We start from the raw sequence: 18,802 nt of genomic DNA on the forward strand, positions 1-18,802 counted from the left end.
AATAGTAATATTTATGTTTGTAAAGTAATGTTTATGTTAGCTTGCCTGTTGAAAACCTCTCAGGATGAATCTTGCTAAGCAAACACCTTTTTAGTTTTGTTAACTAATGAGTCAAATGCAATATCAAACCATTAAGCAGGAGTAGCTAAACTGCCTCCTAGTTTTTATATATTTCTATACAAAATATATAACCAAATTTGTAATTAGTAACGGTCTTTTCTAATTCTATTTTGTTCTGTTTTACTAGTATTAAGCACAGGTGTATAGATGAGTTTGTCCTGTAAAGAGGCCCATGCACCTTTCGAATGGCTAAAGTCATGACAGAGTCATCTTTAGCATGGTTATCAGCAGCTGGGAACATCATCTCACGGATAAGAGAAAGCCTTACTCCAGAGGATGTTCACTGCAGTCATGAATTCATGAACTGAATCATCTGTAAACTTTGGAAACTTAGTTTGGAATGGAAAATAAAATCTTTTTTATTTAATTTGAAGCTCTACTTCAACTTATGGGCAGAAGCCTTTTTTAGTTTCCTATTTGAAATTTTCTTTATTTTAAGTACTACTAACACTTGAATTTATGTAACTTAAATTAAATAAATAAGAAATATTTTATTCTGATGGTTCGATTGAGTAATATTAAACATACATTTTGATTATTTTCAAATTCATGTTTCCTGGGTTATTATTTTAATTTCCTGTGGGATGAGACTACATGGTGATATTCACAGGTGGGCAGACTTGAGCAGGTGAGGCACTGGAGCCTAGAATAGGAGGTTTGCCCACAGGAAGCAGAGATGAGTTATTGAAGTAGTTATTGACTAATTGAGGAAAAATTGGCAGAATAGTCAACTACCAAAATAATCTTTAGTTGCAGCCCAGTAGCACGACAGCCTTTTAACGGCTGGGATAAGCTCCATCGCTGCAATATGTATAAGAACAAAAAAAGCACCAGAAGCACTTTTGCCAATCAGAAGTCTGCAGTTTGGAAGTTGTTTAGTTTTGCTTTTGTCGGTCTCTTGGGTGGGACATAACTCCAGCCACAAACTTTGGAAGATATGTCCAAATGGAGTGCTTTACTTCACAGCTGTCCTGTGGGAACATTAAAGCCAAGGAGCTGGTATGTTGACTGGAAAAACTGTGTCAAAAGTGACACAAGTAGCCTGAAAACATAACATGTTTAATCGGTAATGACTCTACTCCTGTGCCAAACACTTATTTAAAGGGTGGTTTCTCTTAACAAATCCAGAGTCTGTAAGTTTTGTTGCTTTGTTATATTGTTTTATTTATTTAATTATGGTTTTTCTTCCTAATGTTCTGTCCACTAATGAAAATTCCCGAATGTTGTCTGCGGTGGCCTCTTAGGTCTCAGGTCTTAGTTTAACAGTGTCTTACTGTTTGTAAGAATAAACCATGCCTTTTGCTTGAATCTACACCTCTTGCACTCCAAGTTGAGAGCTCCCATGAATCACTGTTAAAAACTAATTCAACATTTGCGGTACATTTATGACCTTTTGTCACCTTAAGCTGACATGAAATGACGAGGAAAAAAGCCACACATGGCAGTGAAAGAGTTTTCAGTGCCAATATTTAAAAATTGGATATTGGCGATTTATCAATAAATCTGTACTGGCATTTATAACTGCGGATAAAACCACTCTTTCACCATGTTATGAGTGTTCAAGTTGCATAGTGTGTCCAACTGAGAGGTATACAATGAAGCAAGTTTAACTCGCATAACAAATATTTATGTTTCATGTGTCTGAAAGAAGACTCTCAACTGATATATCAGATTTTAAAATCAGTATTGGTGTCGGTGTTAAAAGGCCTATATTGATCTGGATCCATTCAAATTTGCTGTAAACGGTTAAAGCGGTAATTATAAGCACATCTTTTCTATACAAAGCTGTGAGATGTCACTGGTTTTTAGGTGCATGTTTGGAGGTCAGGGTGACCTTGTCACACAGCTCAGCACCTTTGCCATTTCTGATACTGGGCTTAAAATCTGGAAAGCCAGGGTAAAAATATATGGGCAGAATCTGCTCATACTGAAGTCTGGCTAAACCAGCTTGTTCATTAAGCTAATGAGGCAACAGCTAAAGTTCTCTTCATATGTACTGTAATAAACAAGTCATTTACCTGCATCCTTAAAGATGCTTGTTTACTGCTGCGAGTTTTATTTGATGCGCCCCACAGTGCTGAGACCAAAATGGCCACCACAGTGATGTCTGGCTTCCTCTGTAGCTCTTTTACAACTCAGATCGTGTGTTCAGGTGCTTTCAAGCTCTTCCTCTTCTGGGCAACTGTTGGAGTAATTAGCAGAGCTACAAAGATCATTGTCACCATAGAAGTGTGTCTATGAGCGAGCATCTGTTAGTGTCGTGTGTGTGTGTGTGTGTGTGTGTCTATGCTGCAGCTGTCAGCAGTGATGTGATACGTGGCTTACAGCCACCCTCACTGCTGTGTTACATGAAAAGGAGATTTTGACAGAGACGGATCAACAGAGTGCTGACTTCCCCAAAAGTGCCTTGAATATTATTTGATTCAGAATGTGGCACTCGTTCAGATCACTGCATATTCTGTCCTATTTCTTCTCTTGTGGATCGGATAAGATGGTTAACGAATTAACTGGTTTGTATGTTTTTACACTAGGCGCACGTACGTCACTGCCGTTTAGTTTACGAGACACATAGATGAAGCGCACAACCATTTAAACGTTGTGTTGGTCAACTCAAGAGCACCCCAGATGTAGTGCACAAAACAAGTCCCTGTGGTGGTGGTGGTGGTGGGCCTTACCATCACCACGGCAACCAAGGTGTAGCTTCGCTGGTTGCCAAGGACAACAAGAGAGTAGCTGTGTTGAGTGATACACAGGCGTAAGAAGCAGGGAGGGCGGGAGAGACGTGAAAGGCAGCAGGTGAAAACAAGGAGTAGAGTTGCCTGTAGTTGGGTAAGGAGCTTAAGGGAACGGGAAGAGAGAAGAAGAGGATGAAAGGAAGAGGCGTGATGGTGAGGAGGAGGGGCCCCCGTTGCTGGGCAGGCACATATGCTCACCCATGGAGACGTCACCTCTGCCGTTGCATGTGTTGAACATTAGATTCCCGCTTTCTTGCGGTAAATGCAACCAGAGAGGTTTATCTGTAGAGAACAAAGCCCTTCACCGGCCTACATCCCTATCATTTAAATACTCTTCTGACAGTATTAGAATCATTAGGGGAAAAAAATGTAGTAGATTAAGACCAAGAAAGACTGCTCTGTTTACTATGAACAGATTTTTAAAATCTGTTCATAGTAAACTTTGTTAAACTATGAACAGATTTTTAAACTATGTTAAACTATGAACAGATTTTTATGAAGTGCAGAGAAAAGTCATAGGAGTTATCATATTGTTAGACTGATAAATAGATTTGAACCTCTGTGTTTAGTACAGCTGAAGAGCTCTGAAATGACTCCTTGACGTGCTCTTTCTGGAGCAATATGAGTCATTGTTGAGGGAAAACCCAGTTAACGGAAAGTCTTAACCAGGTCCACCCCCCCAACTAATTATTGATTGAAATGTTTTTGTCATTAATTTTTGTGTTCTTGCAGTTATTTTATTTTATTCTATTTTATTTTTTCTTGGAGTAGCAGTTTTTCCATCTTGATGGCAAATGTGCTCACAGACATTCGTGACCTAAATGAAGCAACACAGCTGAAGCATTCACATCACTGCCCCAGCATCAGCAAGGCATCCAATTTTGCTGTGGATGTAAGCAGAGCATCAAAGTTATGGCTGTATTTGTGAAATGAAGGTCTCACATCTGGAAGTGGTTGACATTTAGGCGGGCATTTCAAAGAGTGAGCTCACCTAAAATGCCCCACAGAAGGGAAAATCTGGTCGGACTTGTTTTTTTTCTTCTTTTTATTAGATGTTGTGAATGGTCAAGTAGCCATTAAATACAAATGCCAAAAGCAAGCCAGTAAAGGCATAAAGACAGGCAGGGTGGTGATTGTAACAATGACTGTTACAGCTGTAGGGCATGAGTGGGCTGTGTGGGGGAAGCTTGCGTCTGGGGACACCTGAACTACCTGTAATGCTGTCAGACGTCATTAAACTAATTGGTAACGCCAACTTTGCATAGCTGTTTCCTAACTGGCTTTTTGTGTGCGTTGTCAGGTGGTTGCCTTTGTGATGGACGGGGAGTCGGAACCAAACCCTGTCGTGGCAGAAGATGTAGGGGAGCGGGTGGAGCCCATGGATGCCACTCCCTCTCCCCAGCAAAAGCCCACGCCTCCTTCCGAAGAGTCTAGTGAGGCAGTTTCCATGGCAACGGAAGATGGAGCCACAAAGAAGGGTGGCACAGAGGACAATGATGATGATGTGGTTCTCGTAGGGGAGGAAGCTCCCCAGCCTTCTGCCACAACCCTCTCCCAAGACACGCCCAGCACAGACTGCCCAGAGCTGGCAGCTGCTGTGGCAACTGTAGACACGTCCACAGCAGCAAAGACCCCAGGCTCTCCTGCGTCTTCCAACGCATCTACAACAGCAGCAGCACCTCCGAAGCCTCCAACCACAACAACCGAGCCTATTGTCATTGATGACGAGGAGGACTCTGAACAGAGAGACACGTCCTCGTCCACTCCGGTGCCTCCTGAAGGCACATCTGCATCCCACTCCCCAGGTGCACTCAGCAGCACTGAGCCAGATTCTGAGATCAGGATAGCCAGTGTCACTACATTAGGGTCTGCTAGCCAGAAAGGAGGCTCCACAGTAAATTCCCCTCCACATCCAGAGGATGCTCAGCCAGACATGAACCTGATGATAACCTCTGTGACATCACTGCAAGGAGGAGCAGCAGCTGTCGCAGCAGTAAGAACACCCACAACTTTTTTTCTTTTAAGTTTTCATTATGTTTTCATGTTGTTGTTTTTTAAAATATTTAGTATAATTCAGTTTTATTTGTTTTTTTTGCTTCCACCTAATTTTAGTGCCGAGTTTTCATGATGTCTACTAGTAAATGTTGGTGAAGGCAGGTGTTTGTGTTTTTTTTCCTTTTTGGCACAGCGGTTTTATGCTTGGCAAAGAAAATAATGATTTCTTTGTAATGACACCTGAGCGAGCTGCTATGCCAGTATCTACTTATCAGATGCATCAGCAGTTACTGTAGTTGATGTAGTTGGATTCAGTTTTGGTTTTGTGTATCGCAGTGAATACGACACCCGTTTGTGTTATGTTTTCCTCATCATCATCTTGTTTCTAATGTTTTGACACTAACATAACTAATTTGTGTTTTTAGGCAGGTGAGGGCCAGGCGGAAGAAAATGGTCTACAGATCCACAATACGTTCAGTCTGAATCCTGACACCCCATCTGGTCGACCAACCGCCTCCTTTAACCCTGGGCGGGGCTCAGGTCCCATGGGCCAGCTGGTACAGAATGGGGACATGGGCACACACAATAGAGCAGGTAGAAACGTAACATTTTTCTCATGTTAAAATGCTGAAATTGGCATAAGAGGAATTGATGTTTGGATTTGGTTACGGTATGGTGTGTCTGTAGTATGGTGAAATTGTTGTGTTTCAATACTTGAAATCGCTCTTTAGATCTGTTCTTAATGACCAACTCATTTAGAATGGAGGGTTGCTCTTACTAATTCAAATTAAAAAAGAAAATGGGTGCCGGATGTGTCATTGACATTAATATAATCACAATCCTAGAGTCAGTCAGGTTGATTAATATTGTTGGCCAGAAACTTTAGACAACTTTTGTGTTCATATGGATTTTATTCAGATTGGTGACGCTGTTTTCTGTTTCTGTAGTCATTTTTACTCCTAACTTAAGAGATCGGTGATCTCTTAACTAATGATGGAATTAAATAATACATAGGTGGGAGAAAAATGTCCTTGTCTGTTTAGACGGGTCACAGGATAATGTCAGGTCAACAGCCACAACGAATTTTTCTGATTAAATGGTTCCATGTATGTCAAAGTGTGGATTTTGGGTTTGTAAATTTTCCAGACACAGCACATACGGCAGACAGTAATCATACCCATACAACAGCTTGATAACCTGGATAACAGTGTCCATGTGAACACACTCACTGTGTTTTCATATGTAAACCTTATGTAAATTAGCATCAAATTTTTCTCAGTTGGAATTACCAGAAAGACAGTTAAGTTGTTGTTCAGACTGCATTTCTTTATGTATTGTCTAATATGATTTCCTGAAACTCAGATCCGTCTGAATGAAAATTTTAACACAGCTCGACGTCTGTAGCAGCACAGTGTGTCATTCAGCAAAGCATTGAATTGGCTAATCAAAAGCATGTTTTTGATGGACTCTTTGTTTAGGTTGTGATTGTAAGAATTGATCAAATTAGTTTTAAAATCCATCTTGACTAACAGCTCCTCCTACACTCTGTTACTTTTTGGAAAATTTGGTGCTTAAACAAAATGTGCGTTATTGCAGATCTACAGGAAGTTTGGTGTTTGCTCATCATACACTTTCTGGACTTGAGTTTATATGCCAGCCTTTTGGCAGTTCCTGTCAACCTCCATGTAGACTCTAGATGGTGCTGTTGTCAGGAGCTAATGCTCTAAATATGACTTCTGGACGTTTATGTCTTTATTTACTTAAAATTATTGTTGTCATTGTTTCATGTCTGTATAGCAGATCAACGTTTAGTGCAGACATAGCATTATATATATATTTATATATATTTAAAAAAAGAATTCCAGGTAACTTTCTTTCTGTCTTTCCCTGCAGATTCTTGGATTTCTCAGTCAGCTTCGGTCCCCCGCAACCAAAAACAGACAGGGGTGGACTCTCCATCACCAGCCACTTCGCTGCCCAAACCTCCAGGCCAGTCTTCCTCAACTACTTCCTCCTCAGGCTCCCAGCCACAGCCCAGGACAGTCAAGGTGATCCACTGTGGTCATTCAAGTCCTGTGCAATTACGTTGGTTATAGTGCAAACAATCTGGAAAATTTTACATTTCAGAATTTTAAATCCAGGATTGGAGCAGAGTGTAACTTTTTGTGTCTACCCTTTTTATATTTTTAGTAAAAGTATGTTTCAAGTATAAACATATTTAAGTATATTAATCTAATCTGCTAACCACTTCATACTACATGCTGTATGTAATTTATGCAAACAGTGCACTGAAATTTAGTTTAGACATTTTTAAGACCATTTCCCTGTATTCATTACTTCCTTTATTGCTTTGGTTTATAGTAGATTTTACAGTTTTACAGAAAAGATTTTGTAATAGCAAAATTGGGACTGTAATTTTATATTTCTTGTACTGTTTTTTTGAATCCAGGTATGTAGAGAGGGGGACAGGTTACTTATTGCTGTTGAGAAACATCCCGCAGTTCAATCATTACTATGTTTGCTCGTTCCAGGTGACCTGTGCAAACTGTAAAAAGCCTCTGAAAAAAGGCCAAACAGCCTACCAGCGTAAAGGCTCCACACACCTGTTCTGCTCCACCACCTGTCTGTCTGCCTTCTCACACAAACCTGCCCCCAAGAAGAGCTGCACCATGTGCAAAAAGTGAGTCTCACATTGAAGGAGATATTTTATATTTAGGATTTACGATTATACAGCGCATTTGGAGTTCATTAAAAAGGAGTAAAGTCGTAACAACAAAGAGTTTATTGAAAGCTAAGGTTTTTAAAAAAAAAAAAAATCTAATTTCCAGTTATCATAAACATGAATGAGCACAGCTTTTGTTTGTTTTCCAGGGACATCACAAACATGAAGGGTACCATTGTGGCCCAAGTCGACTCCAGCGAGTCTTTCCAGGAGTTCTGCAGCACTGGCTGCTTAGGCGCATACGAGAACAAGCAAAATCCTCCCAAATCAAACCTCAAAACCAAATGCACCGTCTGTGGCAAGCACACGGAGGTCAGTCTGTCTAACTTTCTTAGCACTGGGTTCTGATGACAACAATGGAATAAATAATTCAGTGGCAATGAGTAAAACCAAAGTAACACTGGGGTTAAACACATGAATTTGACACTGACTCAGCAGTGTGTTTGGTACACCTGCACAGTGGAAAGGTTCAGGTCTGTCTGTGTGTTTTGTGGTATCCACGGTCTGTAAATTTCATCATCATTTACCCAAATAGATGATGGACTCTCCTCCACAAGCAAGCTCCTGCAGCATGCAAAAGAAAAAAAAAAGCACCACAAAACCAAACACCTTTGACCGTAATGTGGTGCTATGCACACGGAGCCTCGGGGCTGCTAGCACGGCTCTTGTTGTGCTGGGCTTCAACATCCCTTCATTATTTACATCCTTGGCTTGGATGTTTGTTTTGAATAAATAAATATTTCATGCTTGAATCCTGTTGCACTTTATCAGCCCCCTCCCCTTCCTTGAGTCTTAATAAACATTGTCATACCACCATTTCTCACTATTTCACTCTTCCTCGTTATCTGATTTATTATGTTTCTCCTCACCACACTTTCATTCAGTATTTATCTCTTGCCTAGCTTTGCTGTTTGTAAGCTTAGCCTTTCACACCTACCCTGCTTTTCTGCAACTCCCTGAGTCTTCATAACTATCACATCCAAAAACAAACTTTTTGGTTAAAAAGATTAAAAAAATGTCATTCTTGATTGTTTTTGAGCACTCTGCCATCATTGTCTGTTGTTAGTTTAACAGTAGTCCATTAGATTTTATAGTCTGAATTCAGGATTTATCATATATTTGTGTCGATTATTTTAGCAACACCGCTATTTGTGAAAAACAAGTTGGAGATCCTAATTGTGTACTTTTTCACTGTCGGGTGTTTTGAGCAAAGCTAGAACTCTATTAAAATTAGCTGAAACAAAGTGTGACCCATACCAAAATGGAGAAATGTCATTTAAAATGTGAACATCTCTTCTTGATCCTTCTGATGTTTTGCTGTCTGCAGATCCGGCATGAGGTTAGCTTTAAGACTGTGACCCATAAGATCTGCAGCGACGCATGTTTCAACGTTTACCGCAGGGCCAACGGTCTGATCATGAACTGCTGTGAGCAATGTGGTGACTACCTTCCCAGCCGGGCATCAGCCAACCACTCGCTTTTGGTTGACGGTCAGCAGAAACGCTTCTGCTGCCAGAACTGCATCAGGGAGTACAAACAGGTGAGCCCTGATTAAAAAAGCCCAAACCATAGCCTCGTGGTGTGGGAAAGCTGTGATCCTCTTATTTTATTCAGTGGATTTTAGGACATCATGGTGCTGCTTTCATGTCCAGAACTTTGAGGAATTTTAATTTATCTGTGGTGAAACTCTTCTTTACTCCTACAACACACACATGCACACAGATAAACAGGAAGCTGTTTTCTTTTCGAGTTGATCCGTTCTCTTCTGGGAGATTTAAAAAAAAAAAAAAAAAAAAAAAAAAAAATAGCACCAAGAGAAGTAATAGCTGTAAATGTAAAAATAGCAGTGAATACTCAGTCATTGCAGGCTGATTCAGTGTGCTGTATGTGTGCTACATTCCTAGTATGGTGCACGTAAAGTCATGGTGTTGGGTTTCAGAAGTGTTTTCAGTCATGACTTACGTCTGTCGCAGATTCCATGTAGAAGTATAAACCCTGCGTTACTCATCCACCTTTTATTTAAGAAGAAGTTGGTATTTAAGTAACACTAGTGTGCTATCAGCAATAAATATTCAAGTGAGGCACACAATGAATGAAAGCAGGAGTGAGTCAGTCCTACAAATTTTGTACAGAAAGCAAAATGGCTGCTTAGGTGATCAAATGTTTCACACATGGCTTGAAGGAGGAGTGCAGACAGAAGCAACACTGGTGCTTTTAGTTTGTCTTACACCACCAGCCGTTTTAGAGATTTCTGAATTTTATGAAGTCGTGTCACAATTATTTCTAGAGTACATTTCAAAAGTTCTACTATATGTATTTTACATACTTAGGAGGATATTTTTTTGAGTTTGTGTCTTCATCATGTTGTTTTGTAGAGTTAGAGAATTCAGGAACCGCTGTTTGCCTCTCAGCCGTTAACCAAATGGCAGGTCAGAGATGTGGGTCGGTCCTTTCTATCTGTTGTGTTGTATGTTAGTATCCAAGCAGAGCAGGCCAGTGCTTTTTTTTTCCTTCAAGCTTTCATAATTATTAATACATTTTTTCTGAACATTGTACAGCTGAATTGTGTTGCAGAGAAATGTTTGTGAAAAATTGCAGGTTGAAATTTAATTTGTTGCTTGGTAACGGCAACCTATTGGACGTTCCACTAATAATTGCAGGAAACCACTCGGACACTGTCAGTGTTAGAAAACATGCAGATAACAGGCCTGTGTGTCCAATTCTGGGCTGTACTGTTTCTTTATCAGACAGATTGTGAATTTTCTTATGCAGCTAAGAAGTCTGTTTTAGAATTGAAGTCCATATTTACAGTTCTTTCACACTGTGGAATATAATCCACTAAAGCTTTGTTTACACATGCAGGGGATTCCTGAACCAGCCGAGCTGTGTATATAGCAAATATTTAAACAGATTTAAATTTTCCAACTGCTTAATACAAAGTGTGTGATGTCCAGTTAGTCTTAGTACTGCTGCTGTGAGTGCAGAAGATTTGTGCATCCTGCCTCCTACATGCCTTTACTCAGGCAGCATCCCCACCTGAGGCCTGATTTAGACTCCTGTGGGGAATCTTTGTGAGTCTATGATTTAACCCACGTAAGTGGTGGACGTTTAGTTATGCTTCTGCTGGTGCATTATGTGTTAATTACCATGTGATTGTGTCCCAGTGTTTTTACACGCGGTGCCACACAATAGAAACAAATAAAATGCCCGATCTTCTTTTCCCCCTGGATCGTTGCTCCTTGTTTTCAGTCAGTTTTTTGGGGGGCAAATATATTTGGTCCTGAAGTTTGTTTTCTCACTTCTTTTTACGTTCCCTCATGTTCATTCTGAGTTTCTGATTTTGTTGACATTTGTGAGTGTATATTAATGCTATGATTAGCATGAGATGATGGTGATATTCTCTTACTGATAAAATCAAAAACTGTGGCAAAAAAGCACCCGAGGACTCAACAGCACTGAGCCGACCAGTCACGATAGTTGCAGGCTGCGTCAACGCCACGCGTAGTTATTGTTCTAGGGAGGTGCAAGTCAGATTACACTATAGATTACATTGTAGGGTTTCAGTGTTGGTGTCCAACTGAAGGATAAATCCCCAGCAAATGAGTGAATGGGAATGACCCTGCGATCTGCCAAACCTTATTATTCTGCCATCGTGTTAATGTTTGGGGGTTTGTTTTGTCAAACTGTTTTTAAAAATGAATAACAAGGAAAAAGGCATAGTCTCAAGTATTCAATTCCATTTTCACAACATTTGTGAACATATTGTTCTTTTTGTCTTTCAAAGGTTAAACATTCATTTTATTATGAAAACCAGTGAGTAGTTTTACAGCCTGCGGTCACCACTGCAAGTTTCAAAAGTAGTTCTAATCTCTGGGCCAAACGGTGGGAAATGGATCTCAAAACAAACATGTGGACTGTTGAAAGCATTCAACAGAAGTCTAAGATGCTAGCTTCCCAGGTTTACAAAACATTCAAAACATTTTGTTGTTGCCACATTTTGTAATTTGTTAGCATGATCAGTTAGCGATGTCTTGTCAAGTTGTGGTGCTTTCCCTGTCTGTCTCAGGCTCACAGTAAACTTGAGAGCTGCCTGTCTTGCAAAACACTGATTAAGACGGGAGAAGTACTCCATAGCGTCGGGGCAGGTGGCACCATGGTCTCCTACTGCTCTGTTAATTGTATGAACAAGGGCAAGCTGACAACAACATCCTTCATCAGTGAGTAACCACAATACACAAGCAGTAACTTTGAAACAGCTCTCTCATAACTTAGCTTTCACTTTCAGCCTTTTTTAGTCCAGAGACTTAACCTAGAGATCCATATTTCTGCACAGGTACCATAAGATGTTGAGCAGGCATTAGGATAATTAAGACTGCAAGTGGGGAGCAACATAATAGGCATTTAGTTTGAAAAGTGCTGGGTTGCTTATTGTTTGTGTTCACAATCAAACGATCTCCCTGTGCGAGTGCATTTATGTTGACTGGTTTGCTGGAAGCAGAAAATGGCTCCTTTGAACTAGTTTATCCACACCTGCTCATTAGTTTTTATACCAGAAAACCGAATCACTTTACCAACAAAATGAATTGAGTATGAGAGTTATGAGAGTTGCTTTTATTTCTGTGTTTTAATGCCTAACACCTGTGTGTGCAGGCACAGAGCCCACCTGTCATTTCTGTAAGAGGAATTCTTTACCACAGTATCAGGCCACGCTACCAGAGGGAAATGTCCTTAACTTCTGCAGCTCACAGTGTGTAACCAAGTTCCAGGTGAGACTCATTTCAAACAAATCTGGGCTCTTTAGAAGACATGTTGGCACAATAGCTGTTTGATGTATCTGAATGAAACCCCTTTTGTTATGTGTTTGATGATGATACTTACGCCTATGTTCATACTTATCTATAGGAAGATTGAATACATGTGGGATCTTAATCATAACAGTGGAGCTGAGAATCAAAGTTGCAGAAAATAAAACCAAGATTATTTTTTTCATTGAGCTCAGCAGCTCAAATACCGCAGGTTTCTTCTGTGGCGTCTATGGCCTGATTAGTTTTTAAGACTCATGTTGCATTCATTTACATATCAACGAGGAAACAGATTTTGTAAAAACTACTGTGACTTTAAGTATTTTTATAATATAAATTTTTCTGTAATACCAAACACATGTAGAGATGAGCTTGTGGGTCTAGCTGAAGCTGGTGATGTGTTTGGATTAACCATCAGGATGTTTATGAAAGCATGCATGTTTAAAACTTGTTGTTGTTTTTTTTCAAACAGAATGCTACTCTTCAGACAGCCACCAATGGACAGGCACCTTTGTCCACCACAAACAGCACAGTCAAGCTGAAATGTAACTACTGTCGAGGAGCGTTCAGCTTGAAGCCTGAAATACTGGAGTGGGAGGTGAGACCATCCTTGAAGTGAACCAACGTTCATAAAGATGGAACACGGAGTGCCTCTTGTTTTCTACAAATATCACTCTAAAGCAGTGTAAACTATTTTAAAATCTGCTGAACTTGTCTGAGAACTGAACTTTTCTTTGCCTGTTGTGCAGCATAACGGCCAATCTCTTTTAAAGGCCTGCACAAGATGAATGTAAGAGAAGACGGTTTACTTTAAAGTTTGTACAAATTCACGTCTAGATTTTGCATTAGAAAGCATGATGTGTAGGTATGTACCTCATGATGTAAAGATAAGTTCCTAATACTGCTGTAATATAGTGAGTGATGTCATGTGCAGTGAAAAAAGATGGAGAGGTGCAGAAGCCACGGGAGCATTTCTACTGTGTGAAGATGTAATTTTGATCTATCCTAATCCAGAATAGTTGCAGTACGTTTCTCTGAATGTGTCTGCCTTCAGGATAAGGTCTACCAGTTCTGTAGTAAGACGTGTTGTGAAGACTACAAGAAACTTCATTGTATTGTGACATTTTGCGAGTACTGCCAAGAGGAGAAGACACTACATGAGATGGTCAAGTTCTCGGGGGTCAAGAGACCGTTCTGCAGTGAAGGTACTCATCGCCTGTCCTCTTCTCTCCTTGAAGTAGAATTGGCAATTTGACATCATCCCATGCTGGCTGTTGGCCCATTTAGACATTCATATTTGTCATTTGAATATCTGAATATATCCTGTTTGTAAGCTTTAATTCATTTTCTGTTTGTTTTGTTTTGTTTCTTTGTTTTCTTCCCTCCTTAGGTTGCAAGTTGTTATTCAAGCAGGATTTTATTAAGCGTTTGGGTCTGAAATGTGTGAGCTGTAACCACTGCAACCAACTCTGTAAGAGAGGTGTAACCCGACAGCTCGGAGGCATGACCCGGGACTTCTGCAGCGAGGCGTGTGCCAAGAAGTTCAACGACTGGTACTATAAGGTCTGCTGACACACACTCCGTGAAATATGTCTTTGTCTATGTGGAAAAACGGCTCTCATTAATGTTCTCACACTATGTCGTCATGTCCACTAGGCGGCGAGGTGTGACTGTTGTAAGGTGCAGGGTAACCTGACAGAGTCTGTGATGTGGAGGTCAGAGGTCAAGCATTTCTGTGATCAGGAGTGCCTGTTAAGGTTCTACTGCCAGCATAAACAGTGCATTTCTGTGATCAGGAGTGCCTGTTAAGGTTCTACTGCCAGCAGAATGAGCCCATCATGGTCACACAGAAGGGCCCTGAGAATACGACCTTAGGTAAAAAGTGTGTGTGTGTGTGTGTGTGTGTGTGTGTGTGTGTGTGTGTGTGTGTGTGTGTGTGTGTGTGTCCTTAAAAGAACCAAGTTTTTTGCTTCAGAGTGTTGCTCTTGGACATATCTACATCCTTGTAACAGAAGTTGGTTTTTAAGCGCAAGTATCAGGAAATGTTATCCAGTGCCAAAAAAGGGAAATAAAGTCATGCTTATTTAGGTGACATATATTCCATTTCTGTCTTACAGGGGTTGATGTGCCAGGGGCCAAACTTGGGGTAAGTAAGAATATTTAAAAGAGGACTTGATCGGAGCACTTGTTTTTAAATCATGTAGCACTAGTTGCCTTTTTGAAAGCGTTTTTAGCTCATGTAGCCTAAGGACTCGTGAGTTTTTGTCATGGCGAGCTATCCATCTGTCCACGACAACTGATGCTCCTCCTAGGGTAATGGCCAAAATGTAATCAAACCTATACTCACTGACCACCTAGTGGATCTACACCCAAACTGTGGTCAAGCTCATGTTTGCTGCTTTATGTGCCATAACCTGCGAAATGGGATAAACTGTAAGCCTGATGAGCAGCTATGTTATTAATGTTCTGGCTCATGTATTTGCCACCTAATAGTTTTGAAATGTAGCATGTGTAATTGATTTACTTCCTGGAAAAACACAGATCTTATTAGTTCATCTAAAATCAATTATTCTTCTGATGATTTATTTTGTCTTCCATGTTGCAGCTGGTAAACCAGAGCACAGCGGCGTACACTGGCGGAGGTTTGGTGAGAGATGTAAAGAACAAGGCGGTGCTCTGCAAACCACTCACACTGACCAAGGCTACCTACTGCAAGCCACACATGCAGAGCAAGCTCTTACAGACAGGTAAAAACACAATCATTAACAAATTTCTGGCACTCATAATTTTAAAATCATTTCGTTGTGACCCATTAATACAGTCGACCCCCTGAAATTTGCAGGGTTTACGATCCTAGAGCACTCACAAATCTTGGATGTGGTCAAAAAAATGAATATAAATGCCTGTTTTTATAATATGATAAATATAAATATGCATTTTGGTGGCATCTTAGGGCTTTAAGAAGAACAAAACAGGAGAGACAGGAACACTCGGTAAAACATGCCGGGAATGCAGAAAGGAGAGATGAATAATGCTCTTGGATTGGCTACTTTCAAACCTCCCGCCTCTCAGTACAGGGACATTTTACCATCCCAAGCCGTGTTTTCCTCTTTTAAATTTTTTTTTAAATTGGAGGATATTTGTAGTTTATGCAGAATTGTGGGGGAACAAATATTTGTTAGATTTTAAGGGAAAATGCGTGAGAGATCGAGGACGTGAACTGTGAAACGCAACTTTAGAGGTATGCTGTACTAGTTTGCTTATGGCAGATATGTATAGCTCATTTTAGTTCTAAGGTCTTATACAGCCCAGTTTGATCTCAGGCTGATAATAAAAACATTGAATTGAATTTTTTCTTCCAATAATTTTTACCCCTCCGCCGTAAAAGGCTGATGGGATTTTTATCGTCACGCCACCAGGATGGTGGGTGGCGCAGACACCCAAGTTTGTAAATGTGACAACTGAAAAATGTGGTGACGTAGGAGCTTCAAATTGATAACACTGCTGCATCTACTAAAAAAATCAGATGAGTGTGAATGCCGGTGACCTTGACCTTAAGGTCAGAGCACGTTTTTCTTGTATTTTTGTTTTGTTTTGTTTTGTTTTTAAATCTTGTGAATACGATAAGGCGAGCGGGTATCACTGGTTGAAGGTTAGACCCTCTGGTAGCCCAGCTCTGGTCCACAAGCCATATGTTTGAAACACTCGGCTTACATAATGATTTGACATGTGTGTTCCCACAGATGTAGATGATGGTGTGAAGAGGGAGTACGTGCCTGTACCTATACCTGTGCCCGTGTTCATTCCCATGCCTATGAATATGTATTCACAGGTCACTCCCACTCCTCTCTCTCTGCCTGTACCGGTAAGACCTGCATATGATTTATCCTTGCTTAAAATTAAACTTATTAGATTTTAGAATGTGGGGAAAAAACTAATAAAACAAAAATTTGCGCAAGCTATAAAGATAAACTTGCAAGTCGGTGATCTGATTACTAATTAATTTCATACCCTGTCCCCTCCAGGTTCCTGTGCCTGTGTTCTTGCCCACTACCCTGCAGGGGGCAGAAGAGATCGTCCAGACCATCAACGAACTGAAAAACAAGGTGCCCTCTGATCCTCTGGAGGCCGACCTGATCACAATGGCTGAGGTGATAACAGAGGATCGGAAGCCAGGTGAGCCCACGCCAGGATTGAATATCCGGGTTGAATGATTACTTATCAGAAAGGTGCCAAATACAGCCCTTATACTAGCTTCTGATGGTTTCTTTATATATGCTGATAAAAAGAGAGAAGTGGAAGAAAGCTGCAGCAAACCATGACAGTGAGGATATACCCTTCTTTATGATTCAGATGTAAAGCCTGTGAAGGTGAAGAGGGAGCCTGAAGGCGAGGAGTCTTCCAGCAGCACCAGCAGCAGCTCTGAGGAAGAAGAGGAGGAGAAGTATGAGCCTGACCTGGACTTGGAGGCAGACTTTCCTCAAGGTAAACGTCTTCTGAGCATGTAGCTGTAAACCTGAGAATACTGGATAAGGGATGCAGAGTCAGGAGCAATCCTGGGCATGATGTAATAGCAGTTTTATAGTATTCTGTGCATTAACTATAACTGCATTTTTTCTTAACTGTTGTTTTCATCGCTTGTTAAGAATTACTGATGCCAAAAAAAATAAAATCATACAATTCCTAACGATAATTTCTAATAATGGCTGTTCATAGCTTGAGCAAACTATTTTTATTAGATCGATTGTTAAGATCCACCTCTAGTCCTCTAAACCTTATTCCGGGTGTTCAGATTACTTTGTTAGTGAAATTTTAAGACTTCGTATATTTAACGGTTTGCCTTCGTTGCCCACTCTGACCTGCTCACTCGTCCTCTGTGTTCATCTTGCCATTTTATTTCTTGTCTTATGTAACAACATCTGACTGCATGGGGTTTTTAATGGATCAGTAGAGTAATTGAGATTAAAATTCTTCCCTCTGGTTATTTCTGGAGCTGCTGTCATCACGCCTATCAGTGTAGAGGTTTTAAGCTTTGGCTTACTGTTCAGAGGAGTATGAAGTCATCGACTGGCCCTGCAATCCAAGTTTTATTTTCCTTCTTTCTTCCTTTTTCTGTGTCTCATTGACATCGATGGTTTTAATGTAAATATTTTAAAGAGTGTTAATAAGTCGTTACACTATTTTCTGGACACAGTTTGGATTGATGATTCTGTCTGATTTATGTAAACCTGCATACTGGGAGAATTCCACGTTTTCCAGCTTTAGTTTGCCCGTACACATCTTGTCCTCTAAACGAGAAGTGTTGTTTTGTTTTTTTGTTTTTTGATTTCCTGGATGATTGATTTCCTTTTTTTTTTTTTTTTTTTTTTTTTTTTTTATATAAACATATGACATGAAGGACTGTTATTTCCTCTGTCAGCCTCAGACCCCGCTCCTGTTCCAGAGGGAATGGATGAGGATATGAGCTTTGCTTTACCTTCAGTTCTGGCAGAGGAGAAGGAGGAACCGAAGGAGGAGGAGAAGGAGGAACCGAAGGAGAAGGAGGAACCGAAGGAGGAGGAGAAGGAGGAACCGAAGGAGGAAGCGAAGGAGGAGGCGAAGGAGGAAGCGAAGGAGTCGGCACCTCGACCGCAATCCAGGAGAAAAGTAATAACACACGTACATGTGTGCAGTCAGAATATTTTCATTGGCAAACTTAGTTTGAATGTATTAGTAATGGGTTTGTTTGCCTTGAAGGGGAACAAGAAGCTGGCACTGGAGGAGAAGTCAGATGTAGCGTCGTCCTCTTCTTCAAATTTAACAAACAGAACCTCAGAAGGACGATCACTGCCTCTCAAAGCTCGCTACGGTATCAATGCCTGGAAACGCTGGGCACTGTCTCCTCCTGATCAGTCGGATGACACCAAAGCACAGGAAAGCTCCAAAGCAGGTACACTGAACCCCTTCATTTCCCACCTGCCCCGTTCAGTAGTTACACTATGAGAGTCCAGGTGCATTCCTTGGCTGGAAAAGAAAAATTGATTGTTTTGTTGGAAAATATAAAAAAAAAACATCAGTTGGTGATTTTTCCTGTCTCCTGCAGCCCGGCCAAAAAGTAACCTCTTGTCAATGAGTTCAGAGGAGCTGAACGTGGCTCTGTCCCGTTTTGTCAGGGAGGTCTGCAGGCCCAGTGGGGAGCGCTACTCTCCGGACAGCATCCTCTACCTCTGTTTGGGGATCCAGCAGGTTGGTATGAAACGGCTGCCCCTCTCGAGAAGGCACAAATCAGCAACTGCAAAATGCAGCTGAACATTTTATTTTTATTTTTTTTAAGTGTTCATGTCTTGTAGATGTTAGCAGTGGGTTTGTCACAGTAATAATTTTAACTTGTCTGTCATTAACACATTTCAGAAAAAAAAATTAAAAAAAATGTGGCCAAACAGAATTCA

The 18,802-nt window shown here is 40.6% G+C and overlaps 1 protein-coding gene across 1 annotated transcript in view; it reads left to right on the top strand.

Moving 5' to 3' along the window:
* The window catches only part of zmym2 (zinc finger, MYM-type 2), a 31,920-nt gene that overhangs the window by 7,142 nt on the left and 5,976 nt on the right, over positions 1-18,802 (top strand). Inside the window, exons 2-22 of the mRNA XM_039599930.1 lie at positions 4,156-4,848; positions 5,276-5,444; positions 6,744-6,898; positions 7,382-7,530; positions 7,722-7,884; positions 8,900-9,112; positions 11,639-11,789; positions 12,223-12,338; positions 12,847-12,972; positions 13,429-13,579; positions 13,765-13,937; positions 14,031-14,131; positions 14,185-14,249; positions 14,492-14,520; positions 14,980-15,121; positions 16,118-16,239; positions 16,400-16,550; positions 16,728-16,859; positions 17,794-18,020; positions 18,111-18,303; positions 18,457-18,599. Of these exons, the coding sequence (XP_039455864.1) occupies positions 4,171-4,848; positions 5,276-5,444; positions 6,744-6,898; positions 7,382-7,530; positions 7,722-7,884; positions 8,900-9,112; positions 11,639-11,789; positions 12,223-12,338; positions 12,847-12,972; positions 13,429-13,579; positions 13,765-13,937; positions 14,031-14,131; positions 14,185-14,249; positions 14,492-14,520; positions 14,980-15,121; positions 16,118-16,239; positions 16,400-16,550; positions 16,728-16,859; positions 17,794-18,020; positions 18,111-18,303; positions 18,457-18,599 (3,549 nt within the window). The 5' untranslated portion in view covers positions 4,156-4,170. The remainder of the gene's footprint in view (positions 1-4,155; positions 4,849-5,275; positions 5,445-6,743; positions 6,899-7,381; positions 7,531-7,721; positions 7,885-8,899; positions 9,113-11,638; positions 11,790-12,222; positions 12,339-12,846; positions 12,973-13,428; positions 13,580-13,764; positions 13,938-14,030; positions 14,132-14,184; positions 14,250-14,491; positions 14,521-14,979; positions 15,122-16,117; positions 16,240-16,399; positions 16,551-16,727; positions 16,860-17,793; positions 18,021-18,110; positions 18,304-18,456; positions 18,600-18,802) is intronic.

Source organism: Oreochromis aureus, linkage group 16, assembly GCF_013358895.1.
Source record: "Oreochromis aureus strain Israel breed Guangdong linkage group 16, ZZ_aureus, whole genome shotgun sequence".
In the NCBI taxonomy this organism is placed as follows: Eukaryota; Metazoa; Chordata; class Actinopteri; order Cichliformes; family Cichlidae; genus Oreochromis; species Oreochromis aureus.